We start from the raw sequence: 25787 nt of genomic DNA, 5'->3' as shown, positions 1-25787 counted from the left end.
ACGGATTCCCTTACAGGTCAAAAAGGATATGTTCCTGGCTGTTGCAGAAGGGTATGTTTTGGAGAGAAAAAAAAAAAGGCTACCAAAAAGAATGACTAGTTTTATTGAAGGCAGAGATGGAAACTAGGAGTGGAAGAAACCTCCGAGCTTATAAAGATAATATATGATCGTACACTGAAAGTGACCCATTCAAGTCACAACTTTGAACGCCCAACTATCTGGCTGGGCAGCGGAGTTCAATGCGGCAGCCTCAGACTGCGCCTGCGCCACTCTTGGCGGCGTGAGTTGCCCAGAAACCGTGCCGCCGCGGTCCCTAGCTCTAGGTTTCTTTAAACATGGCCAAATTCGTGATTGCGGGTGAGTGATCCCCGCGCTCGCCCGCAGGTGACTCAAAATACCAACAACTCTCCTCCCAAGTGTAGATTGCTCTTCTATCTTCGTTCCTAAATTCCACTCAATCTGACTTCTACTTTTGCCTCATATGGAAGCTGTCCCCTCCGAAGTTACCAGTGACTTTTACTAAAGCTGTCCGTCTTAGTCTTATTCAACTTCCTCAGTTCATTGAACACTGATCTTACTGGCTTGTATTTTAACAACTCCAGCCTCTACGGACCACCTCAGGCTTTCTTGTGCTTTTCAAAGAGTTTATTGGATTGTGACAGTTTGCCAAGCACAGCTGAACACAGGGAATACAGGTTTTTGGTTTGGGTTTTGGTTGGGGTTTTTTTTGGGGGGAGGGGGGCATTCTTCGGCGAGTATTCGTTCTCATGAGATAAAAGCACATAATGAAGTACTTTTGATATGGTGTGACTAATGTAATGAGGGAGTGGTACACTTACCTCTGGATGAATACACCCCAGATCTGGAGGTGGGGGTGGTAGTAATAGGGACCCAAGGAACTCACTAGGGGAACTGAGTTGTGAAGGTTTGGATATGGAGGCCATTCCAGATAAAAGCAGAGGGTAGAGCCTCATGGTCTAATGGGGGACCTGAATGTGGGTCTTTGGGATTAGATCTACAGAAGCAAGAGACAATCTTACTTAGACAGGTAAGGGCAATTGTTTTGCACTTCCTATACACCTAGCAAACATGTTTGAACTGTGTCTTGAAACGAATGGGGAGTTCAAAAAAAGTTACGAAAATTTTTAGACAGGAGAATCCTAATAGGCTTGCATTTTAGGAAGTCCATCTTGGCAGCAATGCAAGGTGAGAGAGGGACTGAAGTGTGGACTGGCAGCAAAGAACCATGGAGGGGGCTTATATTGTACCTGTTTCCTCCTGTTCTCAGCAAGTTTCTTTCTTTTTTTAATTTGTTCGTTTTGAGAGTGTGGATTGAACCCAGGGACACTTTACCACTGAGCTACATCCCCAAGCCCTTTTAGAGACAGGCTCTCACTAAGTTGCTTAGGGCCTCAATAAATTGCTGAGGATGTTCTCTAACTAATGATCTTCCTGCCTCAGCCTCCCAAGTCAACTGGAATTACACGGGTGAGCCTTCAGCATGTTTCTTAAAAGAGTAGATTCCTCTTCTATTTTTATTCCTTCATTTCACTCAGTCTGTCTTTACTCAATCTGTATCATTATGGAAACTGCCCCACCAAAGTCACCAATGACTTTTACTAAAGCTGTTCATTCTTTGTCTTATTCAACTTCTTTGATACATTGAACACAATTGACATTTACCATCTGCCTAAAATCTATTTCCTTTGCTTCATTAAAAGAATATTTTTGAGCATTGACTATATGTTTGAAAGAGTGAAAATTTTACAGAAAGTGTTTTGTGTATGACAGTTGCAAGGCAGTGTTCTTCAGTAGTGGTGGCAAGGAATCTTAGGTAAGGGCTTCCCAGAGGGAGCAATTTTAAACAGCTGAAAGATGAAAGTCACCTAGAAGAGAAGAGATAGGGTGGAGCAGAGCAATTTAAACATGGGTATCAGGGAGTGAGATAGGAGTGAGGAGAACTAATTTGGTGATACTTGAGAATATACAATTAGCACAAAATTGAAATAAGTTTAGTAGGACTGGAGCAAAGAGTAAGGAAGTGACTGTCTCAAGCTGAGGCCTGAGATAGATAATGTAGATTCTTCTGAGCCACATTTAGTAGTTTAGATTTTATCCAAAGTGACTGGAAGATTTTTGGAAAGGGAGAACATGCCTATTTGCCTTTTGCCTGTTTGACCATTATGGACATGGTGTGAGAGAGAAAGATTGAATGCCCACAGACAAATTAGGAGATTGGCACTATAGATCAGAAAAACATTGGTGGTAGCCTGCCCTAGCACCGTGGACAATGGAAATGGAGAGAAGTGAGAGATGGAAATGGAGAGAGATAAGGGAGGCAGAATCTATACAACTGATTGTCTAATTGTTTGGGGGAGATCAAGTAAGGGAGAAGAAATAATAAAAATTATTCCCAAGCAATAGTTTGGATAACTGGGTCTATTAGGAATCATTTGAAAAAATTGAGCAGAAGAATAGGCTTAATACTCCAGATAGTCTTAATATTCTTAAGTAATTGGGGAGATGGACATAAAAAGAACATAGGAGAAGGAGCACATTTGGTAGGGAGCTAGCATAGACATGTTGAGTACCTATAAGACATTTAGAAGGAGATGGGAGAATACTGGAGGATATATATAGACATCTAGGTAGGTATAGGGATAGGTCTGAGCTGAAAATACAGATTTCTACATGAAACCAAGGAAAAATACGTAGGGTACAAAGATAAGACATTTGAAGACTGATGTTTTTAATGGGTCAATAAGGGAATAAGGACCTGCAAAGTATAGAGAACAGCCAGAGAGATAGAAGGAAAACCTGCAGAATGTCCCATTATATTTAGTGTTTTCAAAGAATGGAGGAGGGTATCAGTAGTGAGGGCTCCTAAGGGTCAACAACAAGAAAAGGATTTTAAAAATACTAGGGCACAGATGACCCTAGTAACCGAGAGAACTGTCAGATAAGCTAGATGGCAGTGGGATGAGAACTAAATGAAAGTGGAGAATTGAGGGTGGCAAGTATGCAGTGTTTTTAAAAGAAGTTTTAATAGAAGGGCATATAGAACGTTGCATTTTTTAGCACACAAGAAACAACTTGAATATATGTATGTATGTCGTAAAGGGAGCATTAGAAACAGATAAGATTCTATCTGTGGAAGATAATCAGTTCAGCAAGGTTTCTTAGAGGGCAAAAGATGCAGTGATTCAAGTGGTAGGATTAGACAGAGAGAGGAGAAGGGATTCCTTTTTCATTGAAAAGGAGGAAAGGAGGAGTCCAAATGCAGACTGGCTTGCAGATGTGATGGCAGAAGTCTGAGGGATTTCCCCACTGAGTCCATTTTGTTTAGTTTGGTTTGGTTTTTATAAAGTAGAAAGCAAGGTGTCTATTACCATCATCAATGTTGTCAGTGTTCTCCTCCTTCCTCCTCCTCCTTCTGTTTATTTTTTCTTTGTTCTGATGCAGTTCTGGGGACTGAACCCAGGCCTCACATGTGCTCACACTCCACTACTGGGCCTTATCTCTAGCCCCTATCTTCTGATAGTGCAGAGAAACTGTGGGGTTGGGGAAGAGATTTGGAGGAAATGGACATAATTTGGAATAGTCACTGTGGAGAACAGAAATAAGTGCTTGTAAGGGAAGCAGAAAGCTCACCAGGCATAGTTGAGGGCTAATAAAGTCTGGTGACCATGAATTTATAATGTTGTCCCTCTGCTTGGTTCCACCATGTTTCTCCAGTGGTGACTAGCAAATGGGACCCACGCACAGAGAAGGCAGGTAATTGAGTTCATTGAAGGTGAAGGACTTTTACCAAGCTGATTTCCTGGGACAGAAGACCCAGATTATTCAAATCATGAGCCTTAGAATGATGGGCAAGGTATTTGAACTAGACAGAGAGGCTAATGGACAGATGGAGCTTGATAACTTGGGAGTTCCCATGCTGTTGACGAACTAGTGACTGGAATTAATTAAGGGAGAATGTTACAAAGAAGTTTCAGCACCTGTTACCTGTGCCTCCTGCTCTGTCTTAAACCCATACCTATTTCCTATGGTGGATTTAACCCATTAATGACTGCAAAATGTGTGTCTGAAACCCTTATATAGCACATGAACTTGAGATTTACATATCAAACTGCTGGTTGTGCCCACTTAAATACATTACAGATATCTCCAATTACACGTGTCTGAAATTAAACTTCTTATCCATAATTTATCTCTAGTAAAGCCACAATCCTCTATCCAAATCAGAAAATAGAAGTTATCCCACACTCTTCTGTTTCCCTCAGTTTCTCCCTCCCCTCTAACTGTGGGTCACACATGAAATCCACAGGTGCCCTCCCTCATTACCACTCCTCACCCTTTGGCTTTGAGTGGCTTCTGGTGATTAGTTCATTGCTTAATTGATAGTACTTAGCAGCCTCTTAATATAATATAATAAAAATCAGAAATTTATGTCATAGCAGTTTATACTATAATTTTGTTATAAAATTATAACTATGGTTAATTCCATAATTTCATGATAATTTCTGTGTGATAAAAGAAAACATTTGAACTCTCTTAGGTAGAGCAGATTGTCCATATTACGCAAAAACAGAACTTCTGGCAGACTATTTACAGAAGAATCTTCCTGATTTTCAGATATATAAAATTACACAACATCCTGATGTTTGGGAGGTAAAATGCCTTTTCTTCTTCTTCTTCTTCTTCTTCTTCTTGTTTGTCTTTTTAAGAAGACTTGAACCCAGGACCTCCCATGTGCTTAATTTGTTAAACTTGTATGTGCATAAAATTACATTTTAATTTGATTAAATATTAGCTAGTGTATCATATTGACCTCCAATAATAAGTGTTCATGTACTAATGATGTTTGAATACTATAAAACGAGCTCTTACTTATCAGTCTCAAAACATCATTGCTTTTTCCATAATACCTAGTAGAACAAATGAAACCTAACCATAAGTAGAATAAGTTTGGCTCTTCCATCACTAGCCCAACCAAGAATTCAGCTAGCTTAAATTACACTTGTTAACTGTACATTTTCTTCCAATGCTTAATGGATAGTATTTAGCAGCCTCTTAATATAGCTGATTCTTAATAGGAGGAGGACTTATGTATTTGAAATACCCATATTTGTGACTGAGTTGCCTTATAAACAGACTTTGAGAAGAAGCTTTGGGTGCTTTGGTTATGAAGATAGAAGCTGGACTCAATGGCATCCTCTTTATACACCCATTATGCCTTTGGACCCATATGATCCATGTAATAATTTATGCCATCTAGTAATCGGTCCTCCAGGATTCTGGTTGATGTCTTTCCCCAGAGAAACTTTTCAGGAGTAATATTAGTCAAATGACCTATATTTTCAACTGCACATAGTTTTCAGAGCCAAACTGACTCTTGTCACCTCTCTTCTCTGCTATCCATATATATTCCCTTCATCCTCTACTGGTGTAGGAGACTTATTAGGTGTGGTGACCTAATCTGTGTCCTTAAGGGATCTGATTCCTAGTCCATTTTCAAGATAGAATTGGTACACTTTTTCATTTACTGTCAAAATCAAGCAGGGAAATAACAAAGACACCCCAGTGGAACCTAGATCCTAAATATTCTTTACTGCTTATGCTGGGGAATGGCTGCTCTGTATGCTCAGCAGCAGCAGGGTAATTATTCCTTCAAGCATGGCAACTCCTCTCCTTGCCTGCTGCTTGGCACAGGAGCTCAATGTGACTAATGGAAGCTATAGCTTAAATTTAGTGGTACTCTTCCTGTTTCCCTTGATAAAAACAGTCTCCATTTAGGATTTAGAATCTCACACAGTCTAGAATAATAGAGTCTATGGAAGCACAGGTTACCCAAGTGGGTCCCTGGGGGTGATGGTAAGCAGGATCACTCTTAATTCTACTCCTTGGTTCCTGGATTCAGGTATTCTACATATTAGGGCAAAACATTACATTGATTTATGATGTGTATAACATCCTGAAAGAGATGCCCCATCCTTCCAAGGTATCGGTCTTTAAGCTAGCACCTGTACCTTTGGTGGCCTGTCCTGCCCTCTGTTATTCTGGGTGATATGTTATATGATAAGGGCTGTGGAACCCATGGTTACATGCTAAATACTGCATCTCTGCTGTAAACTGAGTCCTTTCATTCAAAGTAATTTTGCAAGCCCTAATCCATACTGGCCAAAGATCTAAGAGTAGAAAAGGGAGTTATTTACCCAGAATACATGTAAATGCAATTCTAAATAAATCATTACTCTCTTTAGGGTGATAAGAGTTCAGTGTGATCAATTTGCCGTGAAAGCGCATTGGTCTTTGTTGCTGAACATTTAGCAGCACAATAACTAGGTAGACTTTACTGAGTGGCAGCCCATTCTCTTGAGCTATTGTATAACTTCTCTCTTCTGTGAGCAGACTGCAACTGTTATTTCATCCCCTGGCGTTAGTTATAGTATTTCTTTAACAGTAGATGTTTTCTTCTGCCTTCTCAGATCTTTGTTTTTTGGGTTTTTTTTTGAACTGGGATTGAACCTAGGAGCACTTAACAACTGAGCCACATCCCTATCCCTTTAAGACAGGATCTCCCTAAGTTTCTTAGGGCCTCACTAAGTTGCTGAGGCTGGCTTTGAGCTTGCTATCCTCCTGCCTCAGCCTCCCAAGCCCCTGGATTACAGGTATGCACCACTCTGCCCAGCTTTCTCAGATCTTATCATTGGGAGGCCTAGTATACATAAACCAGAAAATGGTAATTTAAGCTTTTTCTGATAAATATTAGCAGATACTCCCAAGTGACTTTTAGCTTATTCAGTCTGAACCATATAAACAATGTTCACAGAAAATAAATATCAAAATTTATGTGTCCCTAAAACTGGAAGTAGGTCATATATAAGAAGAATACAGAGGAAATAAGTCACTTTTAAAAAATAAGTCTAATTAGAACATCTGGCCTCTCTTTAAATTAAAAATTTGTACTCCAGGTTTCCAAAAGACCAACTTTCAGTAATTTTATTTGACTAATTAATTTGAAGATTTATTCTTTCTTTTTTATTAATTTGTGACTTAAATCATCATTATTTTTCTATACTTACTTTTTACTGTTTAAAGATATCCAAATTGGTATTGAATTGAATTCTTGGGCAGATCTAATATATGATTTTTCTTGGAGTGTCATTCAACAGGAATGGCTGAAAGGTGTGTGTGAAAAGAATAAGTGGAATCACAAAAAGTCTCCCATTATCTGGAGAGAGCTGCTGGATCGTGGAGGAAAGGGTTTGCTTTTGGGAGGATATAATGAGTTCCTGGAGCATGCTCAGGTGCATAAATTAACTTGTCTGTTCAAAAAATATATCATTGTATTACATTATTATATGTTTTAAATGTTTTATTTTCAGGATATTCTGTCTTCTCTCTTTCTAGTCTATTTTGAGTTAGAAAAAATTTTCCATTATGACCATTATTGGGTGATGATCTATTTTCTGAGGTAGACTTTTTCATTCTCCATGTTTAGCTTTACTATGATGTCACCTCTAACATGATGACTGAGCTAATGATGGTAATTGCTCAAGAGAACCTGGAGGCACATATAGAAAAAGAGCTGGAGAAGGAAACCCAGAAAGATCTCATCAGCCCCTTGCAGGTCTGGATCACCAGGTGAGATAGTCAAACACTAGGATTTAGGATATTGGCTTTTATTTTTAGAAAGAACAATGAGATGGGATTAATTTCATGATAGAAGAAGACCTGAATATCAAGTTTGAGATGTGTGTTGGGAGCATGCATGCACATTTATGGTTAGATATGTGTGTGTGTCCTCCATTGTAACCCCATGTATGAGTTCTAGATTTCACACATATGCGTGCATACACACACATGCACACACACTCGCTTAACTGTATAGTATGACTGCTTTGCCAGATTTCTGTCTCTGGCACTGGTCCTCTCTAACCATTGCCACTTGCTAGGTTTCCTTGGTTCCTCCTCTTGTGCTCCCCTTCTGTATCCCCACTCCCCTCACTTTATTTCTTCTTCTTTTTTTTCCTTCTCAAGTTTGCTTGCCATTGCTCCCAGTCTGGGACACATCCAGTCTTTGCTGTCACTGTCTCTCTTTCTTTGATTTGATTTAATTTGATTTTTATTGGTGCATTATAGCTTTGCATAATAATGGCATTCATTGTGATACATTCATACATGCACAATTCACATTTTAGTCTGTTTAATTCTCTTGTGTCCTCCTTTCCCCCTCCCCAGCCCCTTCCTCTAGTCTACTGGTCTCCCTTCTATGTTCATGAGATCCCTTTTATTTCCTTTTCCTCTCAAGCTTCCACATACGAGAGCAAACATACAACCCTTGACTTTTTGAGTCTGACTAATCTCATTTAGCATAATGTTCTCCAGTTCCATCCATCTGTACTCTCTCTCGTTCATCTCTGTATTGTCTCTGTCTTTCTTGCTCTCTCCCTCTCCCCCTCTCCTTTCCCCACCCCTCAGTCTGACTCTCACATTATCCTTCTGTAGAGTAAGAAGTATGTGTGTACCTAACATGTGCACTTACTTTAAAGATGATGTTTTTTTGAAATATTATAAATACTCAAAGAATTGAAAATTGTTTAGTAAACATCTATGATCCTATAACCCAGCTTTAATAAATGCCACATCTAAAGAGCATCAAAATGATATAGATACTGTTGAAACTCCTGTTGCACCCCTCCCCAAGCCCGTTGTGAACACCAGAAATTCTCAGATGCAATTCCAAACTCCCTACAGTTGATTATCACAGAAATAGAAGACCCAGATACTTGCAAAATACAGTTAAAAAGATACCATACACAGCCTGTGTTGATCCTAGACATTTTTACAAGGATTTGTCTTTGTGGAAATTTGGAAAAGATGGTCCTTTCTAAAAAGAAAAAAAAAAAGTCATTACTTTATAGATAAGTGTATAAAATTTTAAAAAGCTGTGGCTAACTGAAACTTAGGTCTTTTTCTTTTAAGAAGAAATGTAAACGTGTAATTGAAATTGTGTGATATATCTCTTTGAAATTTTGCTTTCTGCATATGGGGAATTCTGTTTTATTTGAAAAACATACTACACAGGTACATGTCTTACTTGAGATTGTTTTCAGATACCCAGAGCAAGGGGTTATTAATGAAAATTTTATTGTTCTATTTCCAATTTTTAGCCTTCAAAATGTCTGTGAAGCTGTAGAATGCTTAAAAAATATTAAATCGTCTCACAATGCAAATGCAGAAATATCTATTAAGAATAAATGCTTAAGAGGGCAAAGGATCTAACCATTCACAATTCAACTCTGCATTTTTATCAGTGCAACCTCTCCTGCCTGCTACAACCTCCTTCCCATACTGATGAGTGGTGAAGTGTTTGGGATGCAGACGGAAATTAGCCTAACTCTGTTTGACAAGGAGCAGTCGGAAGAACTACTCAAAAGCCTGGTGATGGAGACCCAGGACCTGGCATCGCCTGTCCTCCGCAGTGTCTCTAGCTGTACTACGGAGAAATACGCCTTCCACCAGGCCCATGTGGTCATCGTCCTTGACGACAGCACCGAGGAGGAGGTGTATGGTCTAGAAGAGTGCCTGAGAAGCAAGGTGCCACTGTGTCGTCTCTACGGGCACCTGATTGAGAAAAATGCTCACGAATCTGTCAGGGTTATTGTGGGAGGAAAAACCTTTGTGAATCTTAAAACGGTCTTGCTTATGATGAATGCCCCAAGCATCGCTCACAACATTATCGCGGTGGCTCTGGGGGTGGAAGGCCAAGCCAAAGCGGCAGTAGCCAGAAAATTGAAAACAACTGCTTCATGTGAGTGAACTCCTGCTGATGTTTGTGTTTGTGCTTTGAAACAACAGGATTTCAAGCAGCTAGGAAGAAGGTGCATCCCCTTGGATAGCTAGAATAAAAGTAGAAAGTAGATACTAACAACTTATTTAACTACAGTAGTCCAACTACAGTAGTCTGCCTTAGTTAGGGAATATATTCTAGGACCCCCAGTGAGTGCCTGAAACCACATATAGTACTAGACCCTACATATATTGTTTATTTCTATATGTACATACTTGATGAGGTGTAATTTACAAAATAGGAACAGTAAAAAATTAACAATAATAACTAATGATAATATAGAATAATTATAACAATATATTATAATAAAAGTTCTCCAAAACATGAATTATTTCTGGAATTTTCCATTTAGTATTTTTAGACTGTAGTTCATTGAGAGAAACTGAAGTCATGAAAAGTAAAATCTTGGATAACAGAGACAACTGTACTGGGCATTTTTTTTTTTAACCAGCTTTTACAATTGACCTGGTCCTTCATTATAAAAAACTAACGAACATGGGCTGGGGTTGTAGCTCAGTGATGGAACGCTTGCCTATCATGTGTAAAGCACTGGGTTCAATTCTCAGCACCTCATATAAATAAATAAAATAAAATAAATTAATGAACAGATATTTGTTTTTTTTACTAGTCAAATAATAATTTGAAGCCTAATATTCAATTTTTCCTCAATAATGGTCAATTGAGGTAATCAATGCTTAAAAAAGTTTAGAGCTATGTTAAAATGGCTTTGCCCCACTTCCCATCCATGTGACCTTCAGCAAACATGCTGTTCCTCAGTTTCCTCATATGTAAAATGAGGATGTTAACAGCACCTCCCTCTCAGAATAGATGTAAGGATCCAATGAGATAATATTTCTAAAGTACCTGTGTGCAAGAATACCTGGCACATGGTAACATTTGCAAGGATGTTTAACTTTATCAGTAGGCTTATAATATCTGGTCAGTGCTCCTATTATCTTTGAACTGGTAGACATCAGAACCATCTGAAGATGAAACTGGATCACAAAATGGATGGTTATATTTTCAAGGCAACAACACATCTGACATATTTTAGTTCTTTGTGCCCAGAGATGGAGCAGTTGCAACACTGAGAATGGAAGGAGGCACAAGACTTTATAAGAATGAAACACAAGGAAGTGTGAACCTGGAATGCCTAAACCAGGCCATGGAAGACTTGAATGAGCCCCTGATATTAGAGTCTGTGCTGCTTTATCTGTTTATTCCCAGTGAAACCCCAGGAAGTATAACTCCTTGTATTCTTGTATACATATCTTTAGTATCTAACCTCCATGATAAAACTCAACCAGACTAATGCTAAAATTATTCAATAGGAAATGAAACATTTCCTAACCATTTTATCTCTGTCATTGACCTTATAGTTATATATGTAGACACTGATTTATCACAAAAGATTCATAATACACTGATGAAAAATGTCAAGAAGAGGCAGTGATAGAAAATTTTAAATGAGGCATATGTGTTGGGGGCTGGTAGCCTAGGCTTTCAACTAGAAAGGTGCTGTCTTATGGGTCTGCTGGTGCCATAATTATAAGTTCTGCTCTACTTAAAGCAAATAAGCATGTGATGAGCAGAAAGAAATAAAAATAGAGGAAAGCCAGGAAGAGGAAGGAGAAACATTAGAGAAATAGTAATTGAAGTGGAATTGTCAGTGAAACAACAAGGAGAACCCAGTAAAAGTAAAAACACTTAAGCAAAATGATGTGAAAGAGGGAAACCACTAAGGAAATCATTCAGGGATCGTTGCAGCTGCCAAGAGAGTGGCAAACCTTTCCTTAAAACCAGGTTCAGCGTATCCCTAAGTTCAGTTCACACGTTCTCGGACCATGTGTAGTCTTAATTGGTACTCCTGTGTTACAAGTGATAGAAAGTCAACTCAAAGTGCCTGAAGTGATAGTTTTTTTTTTTTTTTTTAAGGCATAGCTGAACACTGCGGCTCCAATGATGACATCAGGATCGCTGGTCTCTTTTTCTGGCTGATCCTTCAGTTAGTTTTACTGTAAGGTAGGCTCTAAGGTGTAGCAACATGGCCACTGGCATCCTCAACTCACAAGTTCATGACTTACCTAACCAGTAGAAAGAGGACTTTCTTCCTTGCTGGTTTGTACAAAAAGACTACAAACTTATTGGCCAGGTTCAGACCACATGCCTTTCTCTGAATCAGTCACTGTGTCCAAGAGAGTAGAATCTGGATCTCATGTCTATTGCTGGATCTAAGAAATAACAACAGCCCCATCCAAACCATATGGACTGAGACTGAAGAAAGGGTAATTATTTAAAGAAAACCCAGGATACTGTTAAAGAAAAAAAGAAGGAGGAAGAGAGACAAAAAGCAGCAGATGTTCACTAATTTTCTGAATCATAATTTAGGGTTTTTAGAGCTATAAAGAGACTCAGAGCCATAAGAAAAATGAGACCCAGTGAGATTAAAAGTCTTCTTTAATCTCTAAGAAGAAAATCTACCTTATGTTTACCTGGGGCTAGAGAATAATTTCCTGTGTGGATCATGAACTCCAAAGCCTGACTACCTACCCTACCCAAGCTCCTACATCATACAGCTAATGGATGGACCCAAGTGCATATTATAAGATCTCTTGGGAGTAGGGCAGTGAAGGGAGAAGTAGCTATTCCAACGTCATGAGCCATTTCGGTATAAAAGAGAATGTCAGAGGATGAGATAGGCATTGATGGGAGTCTACTTGAGTTCCATTCCCACCTTCTTCTTCCCTGCCTGTCTCTTGCTAGAGATCCAGGACCAACCCCAGTGATATAATTTTCAGTAGCAGTTTCTTTCAGGGAACTTTCAGTATTCCTTGATTTTAATCATATACCACACCTTCACAGAGCATTATTAGTGATTGCCAAGTGCTGATAATTAGGGAGATGATCCACACCTTTTGCAATATACTCTCCAGTTTATTTATTTTTTATTTATTTTTTGGGACACAATATCTTTATTTTTTATTTATTTATTTTTATGTGGTGTTAAGGATCGAACCCAGGGCCTCACATGTGCTAGGTGAGTGCTCTACCGCTGAGCCACAACCCCAGCCCCCTCCAGTTTATTTTACAGCCAATGGAGCATTCTAAAATAGACAAAAGTAGGATTCAGGTAATTTTTTATATTAATATTATATAATGTTATGTTAATATATTTGTATTAATGTTGTGATATTATTTATTATGATTATTTTTATTTTTATTCCCAGGCATCAAAGATGTGATAATTTGGGGTAATATCAGTGGAAATAACTATGTTGATCTGAGGAAAACACGGGTTTACAAATATGACAGTGCCATTTGGGGACCTCCTGAATTTTCTCGCCCTGTTTTAGATGTGATTTTTGATAGGTACAGTATATTTTTAAGTGATGTATACCAACAATGTTAAATAAATGTATGATAGTTGTTACTTTCTTTAGAAGCATCCATAAATCTTTGTGCAAAATTAACTCATATTTTTACTCATATTTGTTCATGCTTTCTTTTAAGGCAAACATAGAAAATTCTACAGAATATCATCAAGTTGCTCCCAATCCTAATTTTTTTTAAAGAGAGAGAGAGAGAGAGAGAGAATTTCAATATTTATTTTTCAGTTTTCGGCGGACCAGCATCTTTCTTTGTATGTGGTGCTGAGGATCGATCCCAGGCCGCACGCATGCCAGGCGAGCGCGCTACCGCTTGAGCCACATCCCCAGCCCCTCCCAATCCTAATTTATTTGATTTTGAAATTATGATTTTTATGTCAGATGATCCTTAAAGTAGTTTATTTACGTCATTAAACTTATCTCTAAAACAAATATATGTAAAGGTAATCTTATTTAGTGTAAAGACAGATATATATCCAAGTTTAAATTATTTGAGGCATTTTAAGAAAGAGGAATTAAAGATAATAAGCAAACCAGGCCATGCTGGGTATTGTGTCCCAATAGAGGCAGAACTGAGAGGTGGTGAGGCACATAATCCCAGGATCAAGCTGCTTGGGTTGGAACTCTCAGCCACCTATCAGCTGTGTGGCTTTTGAGAAATCACTTAATCTCTTTATGCCTTAGTTTCTCCATCTGCAAAATGGAAACAGTAACATGAGATAGCCCATACAAGAATGCTAGGAACATGAAATGGATTAATCCAGGTAAAGCACAAGAAACACCAGCATTGTGATGAGGCAGAAGAGGAGACACCAGCAGGAGTGCCTTTGAAGCATTTTTCTAAACTCTACAACACTTTCCCAGTTGTCTCATATCCTTTCCATTTCCCCTCACTTTCCCCTCCTCACAACCTAGGAACTTGGTCTGTGTCTTGGAATGATGTGTCCCCGGTTTGCCCTTCTGGAGCCAGATTTCTCTTGTGTGCTGCCTACACAGGGCCAGTGTTGCATGGAGCTGTGTCATGTGCTAACCCATTAGCAGGGGCAGCCTTTTAGCACTCGTTCTAGCCAAGCTAGGCTATTCCCTGAGTTTAGATTCAGATCATAAAAACATAATTATTCCCTAAATCTCAAGATGAATAATTCAGTGCTTCATGAAATTGTTTTATTTTAAATGAAGGATATCACTGGTTCCAAAATAACATCTACATAGAATAAATTCTTTGTAATGAAAGTAATTTTCCCTGCAGTATTTGGCCACTTTTCTGTGTTCCATATTCATATTATCATGGTGTTAGTTTGAAATTTTGGGATTCCTTTCTGCTATGCTTGATTATTTTTCCATCAACTTTTTATGGGGACTGAAGTCAGTTGAAGAAAGGGCATATGAAGTCATATTTCAGTCTTGAGTATGTATATAATTCCTAGTACTTAGTTTCATTGAACCAGAGAATATCTTTTGTAATTTGCATTCCTCTCTCCATTGTAAAATCGTTTCTTTTTCTCCTTACAGTGAGTGGGTAAAAAGAGAATTTGTGATGACCATTAAAAGTTTGACCTCCACGGGAAAACAATTTGGACGCATTTTAGCTTCACACAGTATAGCCACTACGTTGAAATATTGGTACCATGGCTCACCACCTGGGGAGATTGTGTCTTTAGGAGTACTGAGTGAAGGTAAATCTGGGTTTTTCATTTCTTGTAATATTTAAAAACCTCTTGTCTAGGTCTTAAAATGGTCTATAACCTCTGTGAACTTTTATGTTACCATAATTCATTGTACAGTTATTCATTCAAAAACTTGACAATATTTTGTATGACTGCACTGGAAACACATTAGGAATTTACCTGGCATCTTCCTTGGAAATCTACAGTAAAGGACAGCCAGACACACTCAGTTTTATGAAGGCAAGAAAGGGAAAGCAAAGTCAGTTCTAGGCTGGGAACAGGAAGAAACAGGGCATCTTCATAATGGACATCTTCACTACAGGAAGCCACAAAGTCTGAATGATGCTGAACTGGAAGACAAGAGTGAGAAGAGCACTGGTTATGGGAAGCCCTGGGAAGAAAGATGCAGAGTAGGATACAAATGAGTGCAAGAGGACCAGGCAGCACTAGAATGTGAAAAGGTTGCTCTCTGTCCACAAATACTAAGTAGAAATGTCAACAGCCTTAATGTTTTAATCTACTAAAACCTATTTAGCAGATAAACACTAGCTAAAACCATCTTCTGTCATTTTTACAAAACAGGAAAGAGAATAGCTAATATTCTGTCCTCTATAGTTCTACCTAAAGCATGTCTTCCCTTTGTGTTTTCCTGTCTCCCTTAGCAAGCTTATTTTCTTCAATGCTATGGGCCAGGGATCCTCTGCTGAGTTCTAGCCTACCAAATATGGCTACCTGTTTAGCAGGTAACTATGCTGTCACACGTAACACAACCCAACGTACACCAAACTGAACTTACTGTCTTCCTTCCCAATCTGATCTACCTCTTGCATTCCTTGTGTTATTAGCAGAATCATCACCATCTTCCACCTTGTACCAGTGACTTCAGTGCATTTTGAAGACATCTCTCCAAATTCCCCATGTCAGAATTAATCTGTCTTCTCCTCTATACTCATGTAGTATTCTGTTCATCTGTCAGAGAGCATATTGTAGTCTGCCTTTTTAGTTATATATGTATCCTTTACTTGAGAATCTGCACTCTGAGGGCAGGGGCTTTGTCTGGGTCATCTTTCTACACCTTCCTATAGGAGCATTTTGTATGGAAAACACTCAGTGAATCTTATTCAATTGAGGTTAAGATTCATGAACATTGCCACAGTGTGATTTTAAATCATTGTATGTGACTTTGTAGGAAAATGGGTACTTAAAACGCTTTATTTATAGAAATAAAGTTGAATTAATCTCTAGGAATTTCATTCAAAAATGAAAGTGGGAAGAAGATATCCTAGTGACTACATTTTCAGTGTCCAGAATGGCAGGAATCATTTTCTTATTTGAGGCATCAAAGAAAGGTAGTCATCTTATCTGAATGGTGCTCAATTAGTAATAAAGAATGTCAATCTTTTTATAGAGAGCACATTCAAATGAGGTCCTGGAAACTGCAAGGAAATAGCCAACTTTCCTGCCCACTTCTTTCCTTTCCCTGTCCTTCTACCCTGGCAATAAGACGGCCATCGTAGGCTAGAAGACTGGAAGACCAGATTGGACAAATGACTTTGCTCGTGGGCTTTATAGGGAGTCATGGAAAAGTTGTAGGAAACAGATACAAAGAATCCAGGCAAGATTTAGAAAGGAAAGAGTGCATTAACCCTTGGGATAGGAGATCTCGAACTAGAGATGGGAGTACTGTCAGCACTTAAACAGGTGCTCAGCCAATACTTAGAAAGTGAGTGCTTCAGTCCTCCCTTGAGGAATTTCTAGAAATTTAGTTCACCATTCTCATTATAAGTTGTCTATTATGTGTGTCCTTTTCTATAACACTTAATAGGGTTTGTTTTTCTGAATGCTTTTGTTTTGCTTTTCTTTGTATCTACTCACTACAGGCCAGTTTGGTATTCCCGAAGGGATTGTCTTTTCTATGCCTGTGAAATTTGAGAATGGAACATGGGTGGTTCTTACAGATCTCCCAGATGTTGAAATAAGTCAACAAATAATGACCAGAATGACAAGTGATCTAATTCAGGTAATGCCAGAGTACATTCAAGGAAACTGACTTTGACAGTGCTGAAACTGATTCCCCCAGGGCAAAGCATACATTGGTTTTCTGTGGGTTCAGTTTGTACCATATTCCTAAAAATAATGAGGCAATGAAAGTTTGAAGAAATCTGCAGAAGAACACTACTCATCTGATTATATAACGTCTGGTATGTTAAAAATACCATTTATTTAACATGAAAAATCAAAGCACTTTTCTCTTAAATAATAAGTAAGTAAGTATGGTCATTTAATTCTCTGATTATAAAATTTGTCAACAGGAGAAACTTGTTGCACTTGGAGACATGCTGACTTTTCAGCCATATCATTCAGGTAACCTCTTGAATGTGGTGTTGTGTTGCACTGCTATTAAAAAGTATTAAATACTTGTTACAACAATTACTGTTAATATAGATGACTCTAATCCATGTTTTATTATTTTTAAACCAAATTATTGACAAAATAAACTGCCACGTTCAGTATATCTTTTGAAATAAAACAGAAGAATGATAAGAAAATCATATCTTTAAAATGCCATGACCTTATAACTTTGGGGAATAATATATTAATTAGTTTTTGAGAACTACTATAACAAACTACCACAAACTGTGTGACTTAAAACAATAGGAATTTATTTGCTTACAGTCAAAGGACTGGAACACCTAAATTCAGCCATCAGTAGAGCCATGTTCCCTTTGAAGGCTCTAGGAAGAATTTTCCTTACCTCTTCTAGCTTCTGATCCAACACTTGGTGTTCTTGGCTTGTAGCTGTACCACTCTAATCCCTGACTTTCCTTGTATGTGTGTCTTCCTTTTGTGTGTTTGTTTCTAAGTCTGTCTTTCCTTATGAGGACGCCAGTCATTGCATTTAGGACTCACCCTAATCCAGTAAGTCCACATCTTAGATTGATTATATCTTCTAAGACCCTATTTTCAAATAAAGTCACATTCACAGGGGTTAGAACTGCAACATACCTTTTTGGAAACATAAGTTAAACCACACCACCATATTTACTTTTAGATAATTTAAACTCAGGAAATTTCAATAAGCTTATTTTTTTCATTGATATTTTCTCTAATCAGAAACTCATAAGAAGTGCTGTCATCTCTCTTTTCTTCCTTTACTTTAGAGAAAATCCCACCTTATCTGTGGAAATAGGCATGTAGAAATAAATTAATGTACATGAAGAGCTTTAGCCAAATGTTTTTTGGAGTCCAACATTTTCTTCCACTATCACTTATGGATTACCAACTGTAAGTCAGTGCTAGGAGCTAGAAATACATAATAGATACAGTAGACATGATCTTGCTCTCTTGGAACCTACAGTCCACTAAGGGGCCACATGTATAAATGACTCCATTGTGGTACATCTTAGGAATGAGAAGTACAGAGTGCTGTGCTGTGAGAGGCTTGAGGATAAAAGGAAAGAACTTGAAGCAGAAAAGCAAAGATCAGCTTGTTTGGAAAAAAAACTGCGAAAAAGCTTATGTGGCTAAAACCTAAAGAGGTGGTACGGAGAGAGCCATAAGGTGTGGACCCAAGAGCTGTGGGAGGCTTCTGGGTAGAGAATAACATGATCATGAGCAGGTGGCAGAGGAGCATGAGAGAGGGGTAGTTGAGAGAAGGATGAGCCCCTGGAATTGCTCATGTGGGGATTCCTTTGGAAAATGGGCTGGAATAAGGCAAGGCTGTCTGCGAAAAGACTGGTGTTAGGAGGTGGCACAGTGACATGAGGAAGAGAGCTTTACAGCCAAGACTAGAGGCAAAGCAATTGGAGAGATCTTTAGATGTGATTATCAAGATTTGATGATGGGTTGGCTCTGAGGAGTCCCAGAGGACTCTGGCTTCTTTTGGTTAAACAACTCGTGGATTTCCTGAAAGGTTTGGGAATTCAGAAGCGATTCTGACCGTTGGTCAAGTAAGAAGCAGTCCAAACCAAGCAGCCCAGAGCAGAGGTGGAAAGTGCAGGCACAGAGGGTTGTGTAGAACTCTTATTCCCAGAATTTAGAGGCTTTCTGGGTGGCTTTCTGCATTTGGCAGACTAGAACTCAAATTCCTTTTATTAGAGAGAGCTATAAAACTGTTGTCCTAAATTTGACTCCATTGACTTGTAGCTGGTCCTACATTTCCCATCTATATTTGCCTTATAGAAAGTCTTGAAAAAGAAAATGACCTGATAATATGCTGTGTTCTTATTAACAAAGGTCAAGGGGTGGGTGGGTGGGTGGGTTGGTGTGCGCAGGCGTGCATGCAGGAGTATTTGATTGACCTTGACTCTGTTACCTTTGGACCTTTGCAGGGATCCCAAACTTAGAGCATTGAAGTAATCAGAGCATTGCACACTCACAGTTTGGAGATCTTTGCTTAGTAACTTATCACTGATATGATTCGTGTATGACTTTTTTTAATCTCTTCAATTAATTTAATGCTTACCTTTCTGACTTTTAGAAACTGAATTATCCCTAAGAGATAGAAGGCTCTCCTTAGCCAGCACAGATGACAAACAGGAAGAACAAAATGGTAGGTACACGTAAGGGAAAAGGTGCCTTTTTTAATCTAAAGGTTAACATTAAATTTTAAAGAAAGGAATTTGATCATCCATTAACTACAAAAAGGGAGTTAAGTCATTTGTCACCCTTATCACATACTAAAAAATAAGATCATATTTAAAATTTATTTAAAACTTTGGAGGAAATAACCCAAAATTTGTGGTGCATCTTCTATTTTCTGGTTGCTGGGGGACACAATAGGGAAGCTGGCCACACAAACCCTGTAGAGGAAAGGAGCCTTGAGACTCTGAGGTGCAGGACACTCAGTGAATTAGAAAACATACTAAGTTGGGGCACCATAGGGTGAAAGAAAGTACATAATAAGTAACTCTCTAAAACCTCACAAGGAAAGGAAGAATCCTTTATGTAAGATGCAGAAAGAAACTTGAAATCTACCTGGGACTTAAGATGGCTAAAGATAAACAAATTGGCATTTATTTATTCAGAAACTGTGCTAGTTCAGTTATGTAAGTTGAAAAGCTTCCAGAGATCTGCTGCACACAATGTACACATAGTTAACTGTGTCCTTAAAATTTTAAGGCAGATTTCCTGTTATATGTATTTTGCCCATAGGAAGGAAAGAAAGGAGGGAGAAAGTGAGGAAGAAAGGAAAGAAGGAAGGGAAAGAGGGAGGGAGGGAGAAGGGGTGCTATATGATAGGAACATAAAAATAAACGTTAACATCTGCCCTAAAAAGTATTTACCATGGAGCATAGGAAATAGCTAAGAGAAAATTACCTCACTGAGAGATGTCTAAGTTTGTTCAGGCTGCTATAACAAAATACCATATGCTGGCTGGGTGCAGTGGTACACGACTGTAATCCCAATGTCTCAGGAGGCTGAAGCAGAAGAATCATGAGTTCAAAGCCAGCCTCAGCAACTTAGTAAGGCCCTTAACAAGTCAGCAGGACCCTGGCGCAAAATAAAACATAAAAAGACCTGGGGATGTGGCTAAATGACCCTGGGTTCAAACACCAGTACCAAAAGATAAACAAACTGGATAGCTTGTAACAATAGAACCTTATTGGCACATTTGTTGTGTGATTAGGTTCCATTTCTGAGTTCATACATGGTGCTTCTCACTGTGTCCTCACATGGTAGACAAGGACAAACAAGCTCCCTTGGGCCTGTTTTATAAGGATATAATCCCATACATGAGGACTATCTTCATGACTTAATCACCTCTCAGAGGCCCCACTTTTAGTATAGTACATTGGGGTTAAGGTTTCAACATAGGAATTGGGGTGGAGTGATAACACAAGCATTTAGATCCTATCAAATTGTAGGAGGTCCAGGGTGAAGTGGAAGGACCTAGGGTCTCCTAATATAATATTAGGAAAGCTTTTCCAGAAGAGATGACATGAGACCTGCTCTGGAAAGATGAGTAGGGATCATTCATTTGATTTAGAGAGAACCTTCTTCTTAGGAGGTTGTAAAAGTATCCACCAGGGGAAAGGAATGTGGCAAAGGAGGCATTTCAGGAAATCAAGACTTAACCAGAACTTCCAACCTAGAGCCGTAAAAATAAATAAATAAATAAATAAAATGGTTTCCAGAAGATATGAAGTAGGGTAGCTGGGCTAAAGCAGAGAATGTAAAAAGGATGAGTGGAGTCGGTAAGATAAGGAGGGGCCATGTACTATTCAGCTGTATGGTTATCAGTATGGCTGGTGGACGGCAGGACAAAGCATGAGATAGATGGCTTACAGAACTACTCTGGATGCATCATCGGCCCTATAGAGGATTTTTACATATCCCAAATCACTGTCCAAATGAGCTTGGTAAACTCAGTCCTAACCCGAGGAGATCTCTCAAGAGGGCCCGTTAGCTAGAGCTACGTCTGGGCATCTGAGTAACAGCACTGTCATTCTAGTTGACCCAATAGGTATTAAGCAACACTCAAGGAAAGGACTGAGAGGGAACTGAGAGAAACTACAAGCTCTGTTGTAAGGAAGGTGACTGGCAGATTTCCAGGATAGAGGAAGAAAATCCAAATTTCAGAGTGTGAATTCCATAGAATACATAGAATTTAAGTTACCAGTTAAAATCCTAGGCACTAAGAATTCGTACCAAGTAATATTCTTATGAAGACTCAAAAGCTTCATTAGTGATAAAGTAAAGAAAGTAGCATAGATTTCAGGTTGATTTGGGAGCTATTTGTTGAAAATCAAGAGGCACTTACTATAATACTTTCCATATTGTGGAAACAACCTCCATAACCTTACTGGGTTGTTTAAAAAAAAAAAAAAACTAGTGTCTAATGAAATCAATTTCATTACTAGCATTTTTTTTCATCTAAATATTGTAAAATTGATAAGAAAATAGTAAAAATTCCAGGTCCTTTTTGCCCCCAACAAACTAAGATTTTTAAGAAAAAAATAAACAAGTATAGATTAGATAATATTATTTTATATAATTTTTGTTTCATTTTAATGTATAAAAGTGTATGTCCTGGTCTATAACATAAAATGTACTCTTGACTGTGGATCCTGGTCTACCACCCTTGAAAAACACTGGCTTAGAACATCTCATAGGCTGTTGGTTATATTCTAAACCCAATGTGTTTTCTTTAATGTTACTTTCAGACCATCAAGATAGCATATTTTCTGATCAAGCCCCAGATGACGAAAAAGATGCAGTGCTGTCAGACGGTAAGTCACTGAGGCTGTGGACAATCTTTGTGGTGCTCATATTCACGGCTCATATCAGTCAGTCTTAGATGTGGTGGTCAGAAGAACATGCCCAAAAAAACAGAACAATTTTTGAAAAGCTCTCTGTTACTTTTCTTACACTTCATAAACACTTTGAATGGGGGGATAAAAATGTCAATAATTATGTTTAAGACTGAAACTGTTTCCATCTCAGACTCACTTCAGACTCTCCCAAAATACTCCAACCTCAGCTCCGGCCCCTTGTGTCTTGTCCTTTTCACATTTCCTTTTTCTACTTAATTCTTCTTTACAAAGCTGAAATAGCCAATATGGCTAGACAGGATAGTTCTCGGAAAGTGGGTCAGAGGAACAGACTGAGAAAGCCAAGTTAGAATTCTCCTAAGAAAGGAAATCTGGTGATTGCCCACCCCCTTTCTCTGTCATATAAATGTCTATATCACATATATAACTTGCAAATATGTATGCAGAGGATCACATATTTTCTGAATCTTCCTATACAAATCACATGTCAAAATAATAATAATAATCTAGTCTGCTTCCATTTTTACTACTTCTTTACCTCTTTGAATAGAAAGAAGCTGGCAAACACTGAGATGTTCCCCAGTGATTTCTGTTGTGAGGCCATGGCTTCACAGGAAGTTGCTAAAAGCTGCTATTTGGCTGGATACAAGCCATAGTCTTAGATTGAGATTCCATAAAAAAAAAAAAAAGTGGTCTAACAACATACAACTCCTCTCAGGGAAAGGCACTGAGAGAAACTTGAGTGAAAAGAACAATATAGGTGAAAATGAGAATAACTGCAAAACTCAATGTGCTTTAAATGCTAAAACCTATTTTGTTAATTCTTTACTTACTGCAGTAGAGTTTTTAGATTTGATTCCTCAAACCATCTCTGAAAGTCAGAATCAAGAACCCATAAATGGTCGGTGGGTAGACAAAACATTAGTATTTTCTTATTCTACAAACAGAACTGGGCAATAGAAAATCCAGTTTCCTTGTTATGCAATTCTTTTTAAATTCTTCCTGCTCCCACATCCCCAGGCACTCAGCCTGACTTGCCCACTCTTCTGGAACCTAGCTTCCCTCTTTTATAACCAAAGCTATAACAGCAAGAGCCCTAATCCTTCCCTCAGAATGAATGACTGAATAAGGAAGAAAACAGACCAGATATATCTGCAAGTCCAGTTTCCAAAGTAAGTTACTGAGTTCTCCTGATATTTTATGAAAACAAGGCAGACAGATTTCTTTGTAGTTGACCAATCAGGATGTTCACCCAAGTCTCCACACTTATGCAAATGTTCAATAAGATGGACACAATCTAGTGCACCTTTCATTCTGATGGACTTTGGAATGGAGTTAAGCACAGAGAATTAGAATTGGTCTATTCAGGAGAAGCAGAACCTAGAGATGAAATGGAGCTGAGAATATATCTGCATACATAATTCACAATGAGAAACAAAGGAGCCAAAAGAGACTGCACATGGAAATGGTGTAAGGTCAGGAGAGAGGCCAGAATACATTTTGAAATATATGAAAATATATTTTGAAAAAAATATATGAAAATATCTAATGATGATCTTCTGGTTTTATTTCCCCATAGAATCTACCTGACACATGGACTCCCTTGGCCATTGAATCAGATTGAATACAGTAATCCAATAAATAGAATGAAGAGAGGAGAAAATGAAAAACTAATAAAAAACATAGCCTACCTGATGTATTTTTTAAATTGTTACATCTTTTGTTTTTCTTTCTTGTACATACTCCAAAGGCAAAACTGCAGAACTATAACAGATTCAATTAGACCAAAATGAAGTTATTTGGTACCGCAACAAATATAAAAAGACCTGTGAATGTCAGTATTTAAGAAAGAATAATTTTGAAGAATTCATTTCAGTCTTAGATAATATTATTCTAGGCAATTAAATAAAACTGATAGAACAAAATGTCAAGAGTTCAATCATTTTGTGGTACCTGTATCCGTTACTATGTTTGCTTATATTTGCATTTTCTCAAATAGTTTGGTGTTAAATATTATTTTTTTAAAATAACATTTAAACGGTTGTCAATCATTGCATCTTTGCTTGTATATCCTCCCGGAGAGAATCAAGGAGACCACTTATTTATTAACTTGATCTTTCTTTTCTAAAAAACACTTGAACTGAGACAAATGAATGAGCAAGTTTGTGTCTGAGTGATATTAATATTAGTGAACTAAAAAAGACCACAAAATTCTGCCTATGAGATCTTCAGGGCTGGTCAGGTTTGGTACTTTCAGACCTGTCTATGTGCTGTGCTCTCTGGGATTTGCTTGAGATGAGTGTCTTTGCAACAAATTGTATTTTTGTCTTTAGCTTCAATTGAATAGGTTTTTATTTTTGACACCAGATATGGCCTTAATAAGCTGAATTTTGAAGGAAAAGCATAGACTTTGACCATAAAATTGCATGCTTGAAATAAAAAATTGTTATTAAAAATTTCTAACAAATGCCAGGTAGAAACTTTTGAAAGTCCAAGACTCTTATTATAAAAGACTGAAGTTTTCTGTGCTTTTCCTATACTTTTTTAAACAGCTTTTAAGGTCCAGATTGCTTTCTGAAAATCAGGAGACGTTCACATGGCTCTACATTGTTTCTATACCAGCATATAGTAAAATGGATAATTTCAAAACCATGACTAATTTTTGCTTGTCTTTAAGGTTAGCACTTTATTTGATGTTATTGTGAAGAAAACTTCAATGTCTGTGTTAAGGACATCAGTCTGTGCTCTAATATACTGGCACTTCCCCTGCCTTTCTTTGTGGACTCCTTAGCCAAAGTAGTGTGGCCACAAAGAATAATAATTGAATGAATTCTCTACACATAGCTGGGCACATGACAGTTGCTCTTTAGCTGCAGAACTTTTTCATGGTAAAAGTGAGCTAGGTTAAAAAATGTGATTCAGACCAAGAAGCCAAAGAAAAGCTTCCTGTTCCATTTTCTTTGAACCAGTTATGTGAATTACAGAACACTCAGGACAAGGTGGAAAAAACTGAACCAGAATATAACCATGAACACACATTACCTCTCATCATAGTGGCCCTGCTACTTAGAGACATTTTTCCCAGTAGTTGTTAAGCTCAAGCCAATCAGATAATGTTTTTTTTCTGCAATTGATGAATATCAAACTAGAGAGAGACAGGCAATTTTGTCCTCTTGAGACACATTCATTCCAATCCTTAGCATTCTGTACTTTCTAGCATAAATATGAACTATTATATAGCATGTCCTAGGAAAGACTCCCATATGCAAATGGAACAACTTGACCTTAATCACTACATCTGCTACAACACCCTTGTTCCAAATTAATATAAAATATTACCCTGGGAAAAGAGTATTCATGTTTGTTATTTATTTAAAAATAATGACAGTGCCATCTCAAAAATAATTTTCAGGGAGATTTTAGTTTTTTTGACTCTTGCACTGATTCTCAGAGTAGTCTGTTACAATTTGGGAAACATCTGGTTTCTCCACTAGAAATAACTTAAGTGTGAGATTATTTTTAAAAATTCTCTGTTATTAAAATTGACATGGTACAGGCATGAGAGAGGGATTTGTGGTAGAAAAATTAGTGCATGATTTGGGGA

General features: G+C 38.0%; 1 protein-coding gene across 3 annotated transcripts; it reads left to right on the top strand.

Annotated features, from left to right (window-relative positions):
* The first annotated feature begins 45 nt into the window (after window positions 1–45).
* On the top strand, window positions 46–24550 carry Mdh1b (malate dehydrogenase 1B). 3 transcript variants are annotated; one of them, XM_046463076.2, is made up of 12 exons: window positions 46–357; window positions 4559–4671; window positions 7176–7310; window positions 7505–7647; window positions 9321–9817; window positions 13084–13225; window positions 14755–14918; window positions 16790–16929; window positions 17222–17273; window positions 19390–19461; window positions 22076–22141; window positions 23763–24550. In XM_046463076.2, exons 1-12 carry the CDS (start codon window positions 336–338, stop codon window positions 23771–23773), a joined length of 1557 nt encoding a protein of 518 aa, XP_046319032.1. In that variant the 5' UTR covers window positions 46–335; the 3' UTR covers window positions 23774–24550. The 3 variants fall into 3 exon arrangements, with proteins under 3 accessions (XP_046319032.1, XP_046319034.1, XP_046319033.1); XM_046463077.2 differs by lacking the exon at window positions 4559–4671 and having other exon boundaries at window positions 48–357; window positions 23763–24549; XM_046463078.2 differs by lacking the exons at window positions 4559–4671; window positions 7176–7310 and having other exon boundaries at window positions 47–357.
* Window positions 24551–25787: the final 1237 nt, after the last annotated feature.

The sequence above is a fragment of the Marmota monax genome, unplaced genomic scaffold (assembly GCF_021218885.2).
Source record: "Marmota monax isolate L192 unplaced genomic scaffold, Marmota_monax_Labrador192_F-V1.1 WCK01_AAM20220418_F8-fsc00095, whole genome shotgun sequence".
Taxonomy (NCBI): domain Eukaryota; kingdom Metazoa; phylum Chordata; class Mammalia; order Rodentia; family Sciuridae; genus Marmota; species Marmota monax.
The sequence above is the reverse complement of the archived record's forward strand: the minus strand, read 5'-3'. Positions and strand labels throughout refer to the sequence as shown.

Excerpts from the sequence above, each read along its gene's own strand:
- Mdh1b (XM_046463076.2), top strand. The coding sequence starts at position 336 with ATGGCCAAATTCGTGATTGCGG. Across the intron at positions 358-4,558 it reads GGCCAAATTCGTGATTGCGG|GTAGAGCAGATTGTCCATAT; the intron begins GTGAGTGATCCC and ends GAACTCTCTTAG. Across the intron at positions 19,462-22,075 it reads CAAACAGGAAGAACAAAATG|ACCATCAAGATAGCATATTT; the intron begins GTAGGTACACGT and ends TGTTACTTTCAG.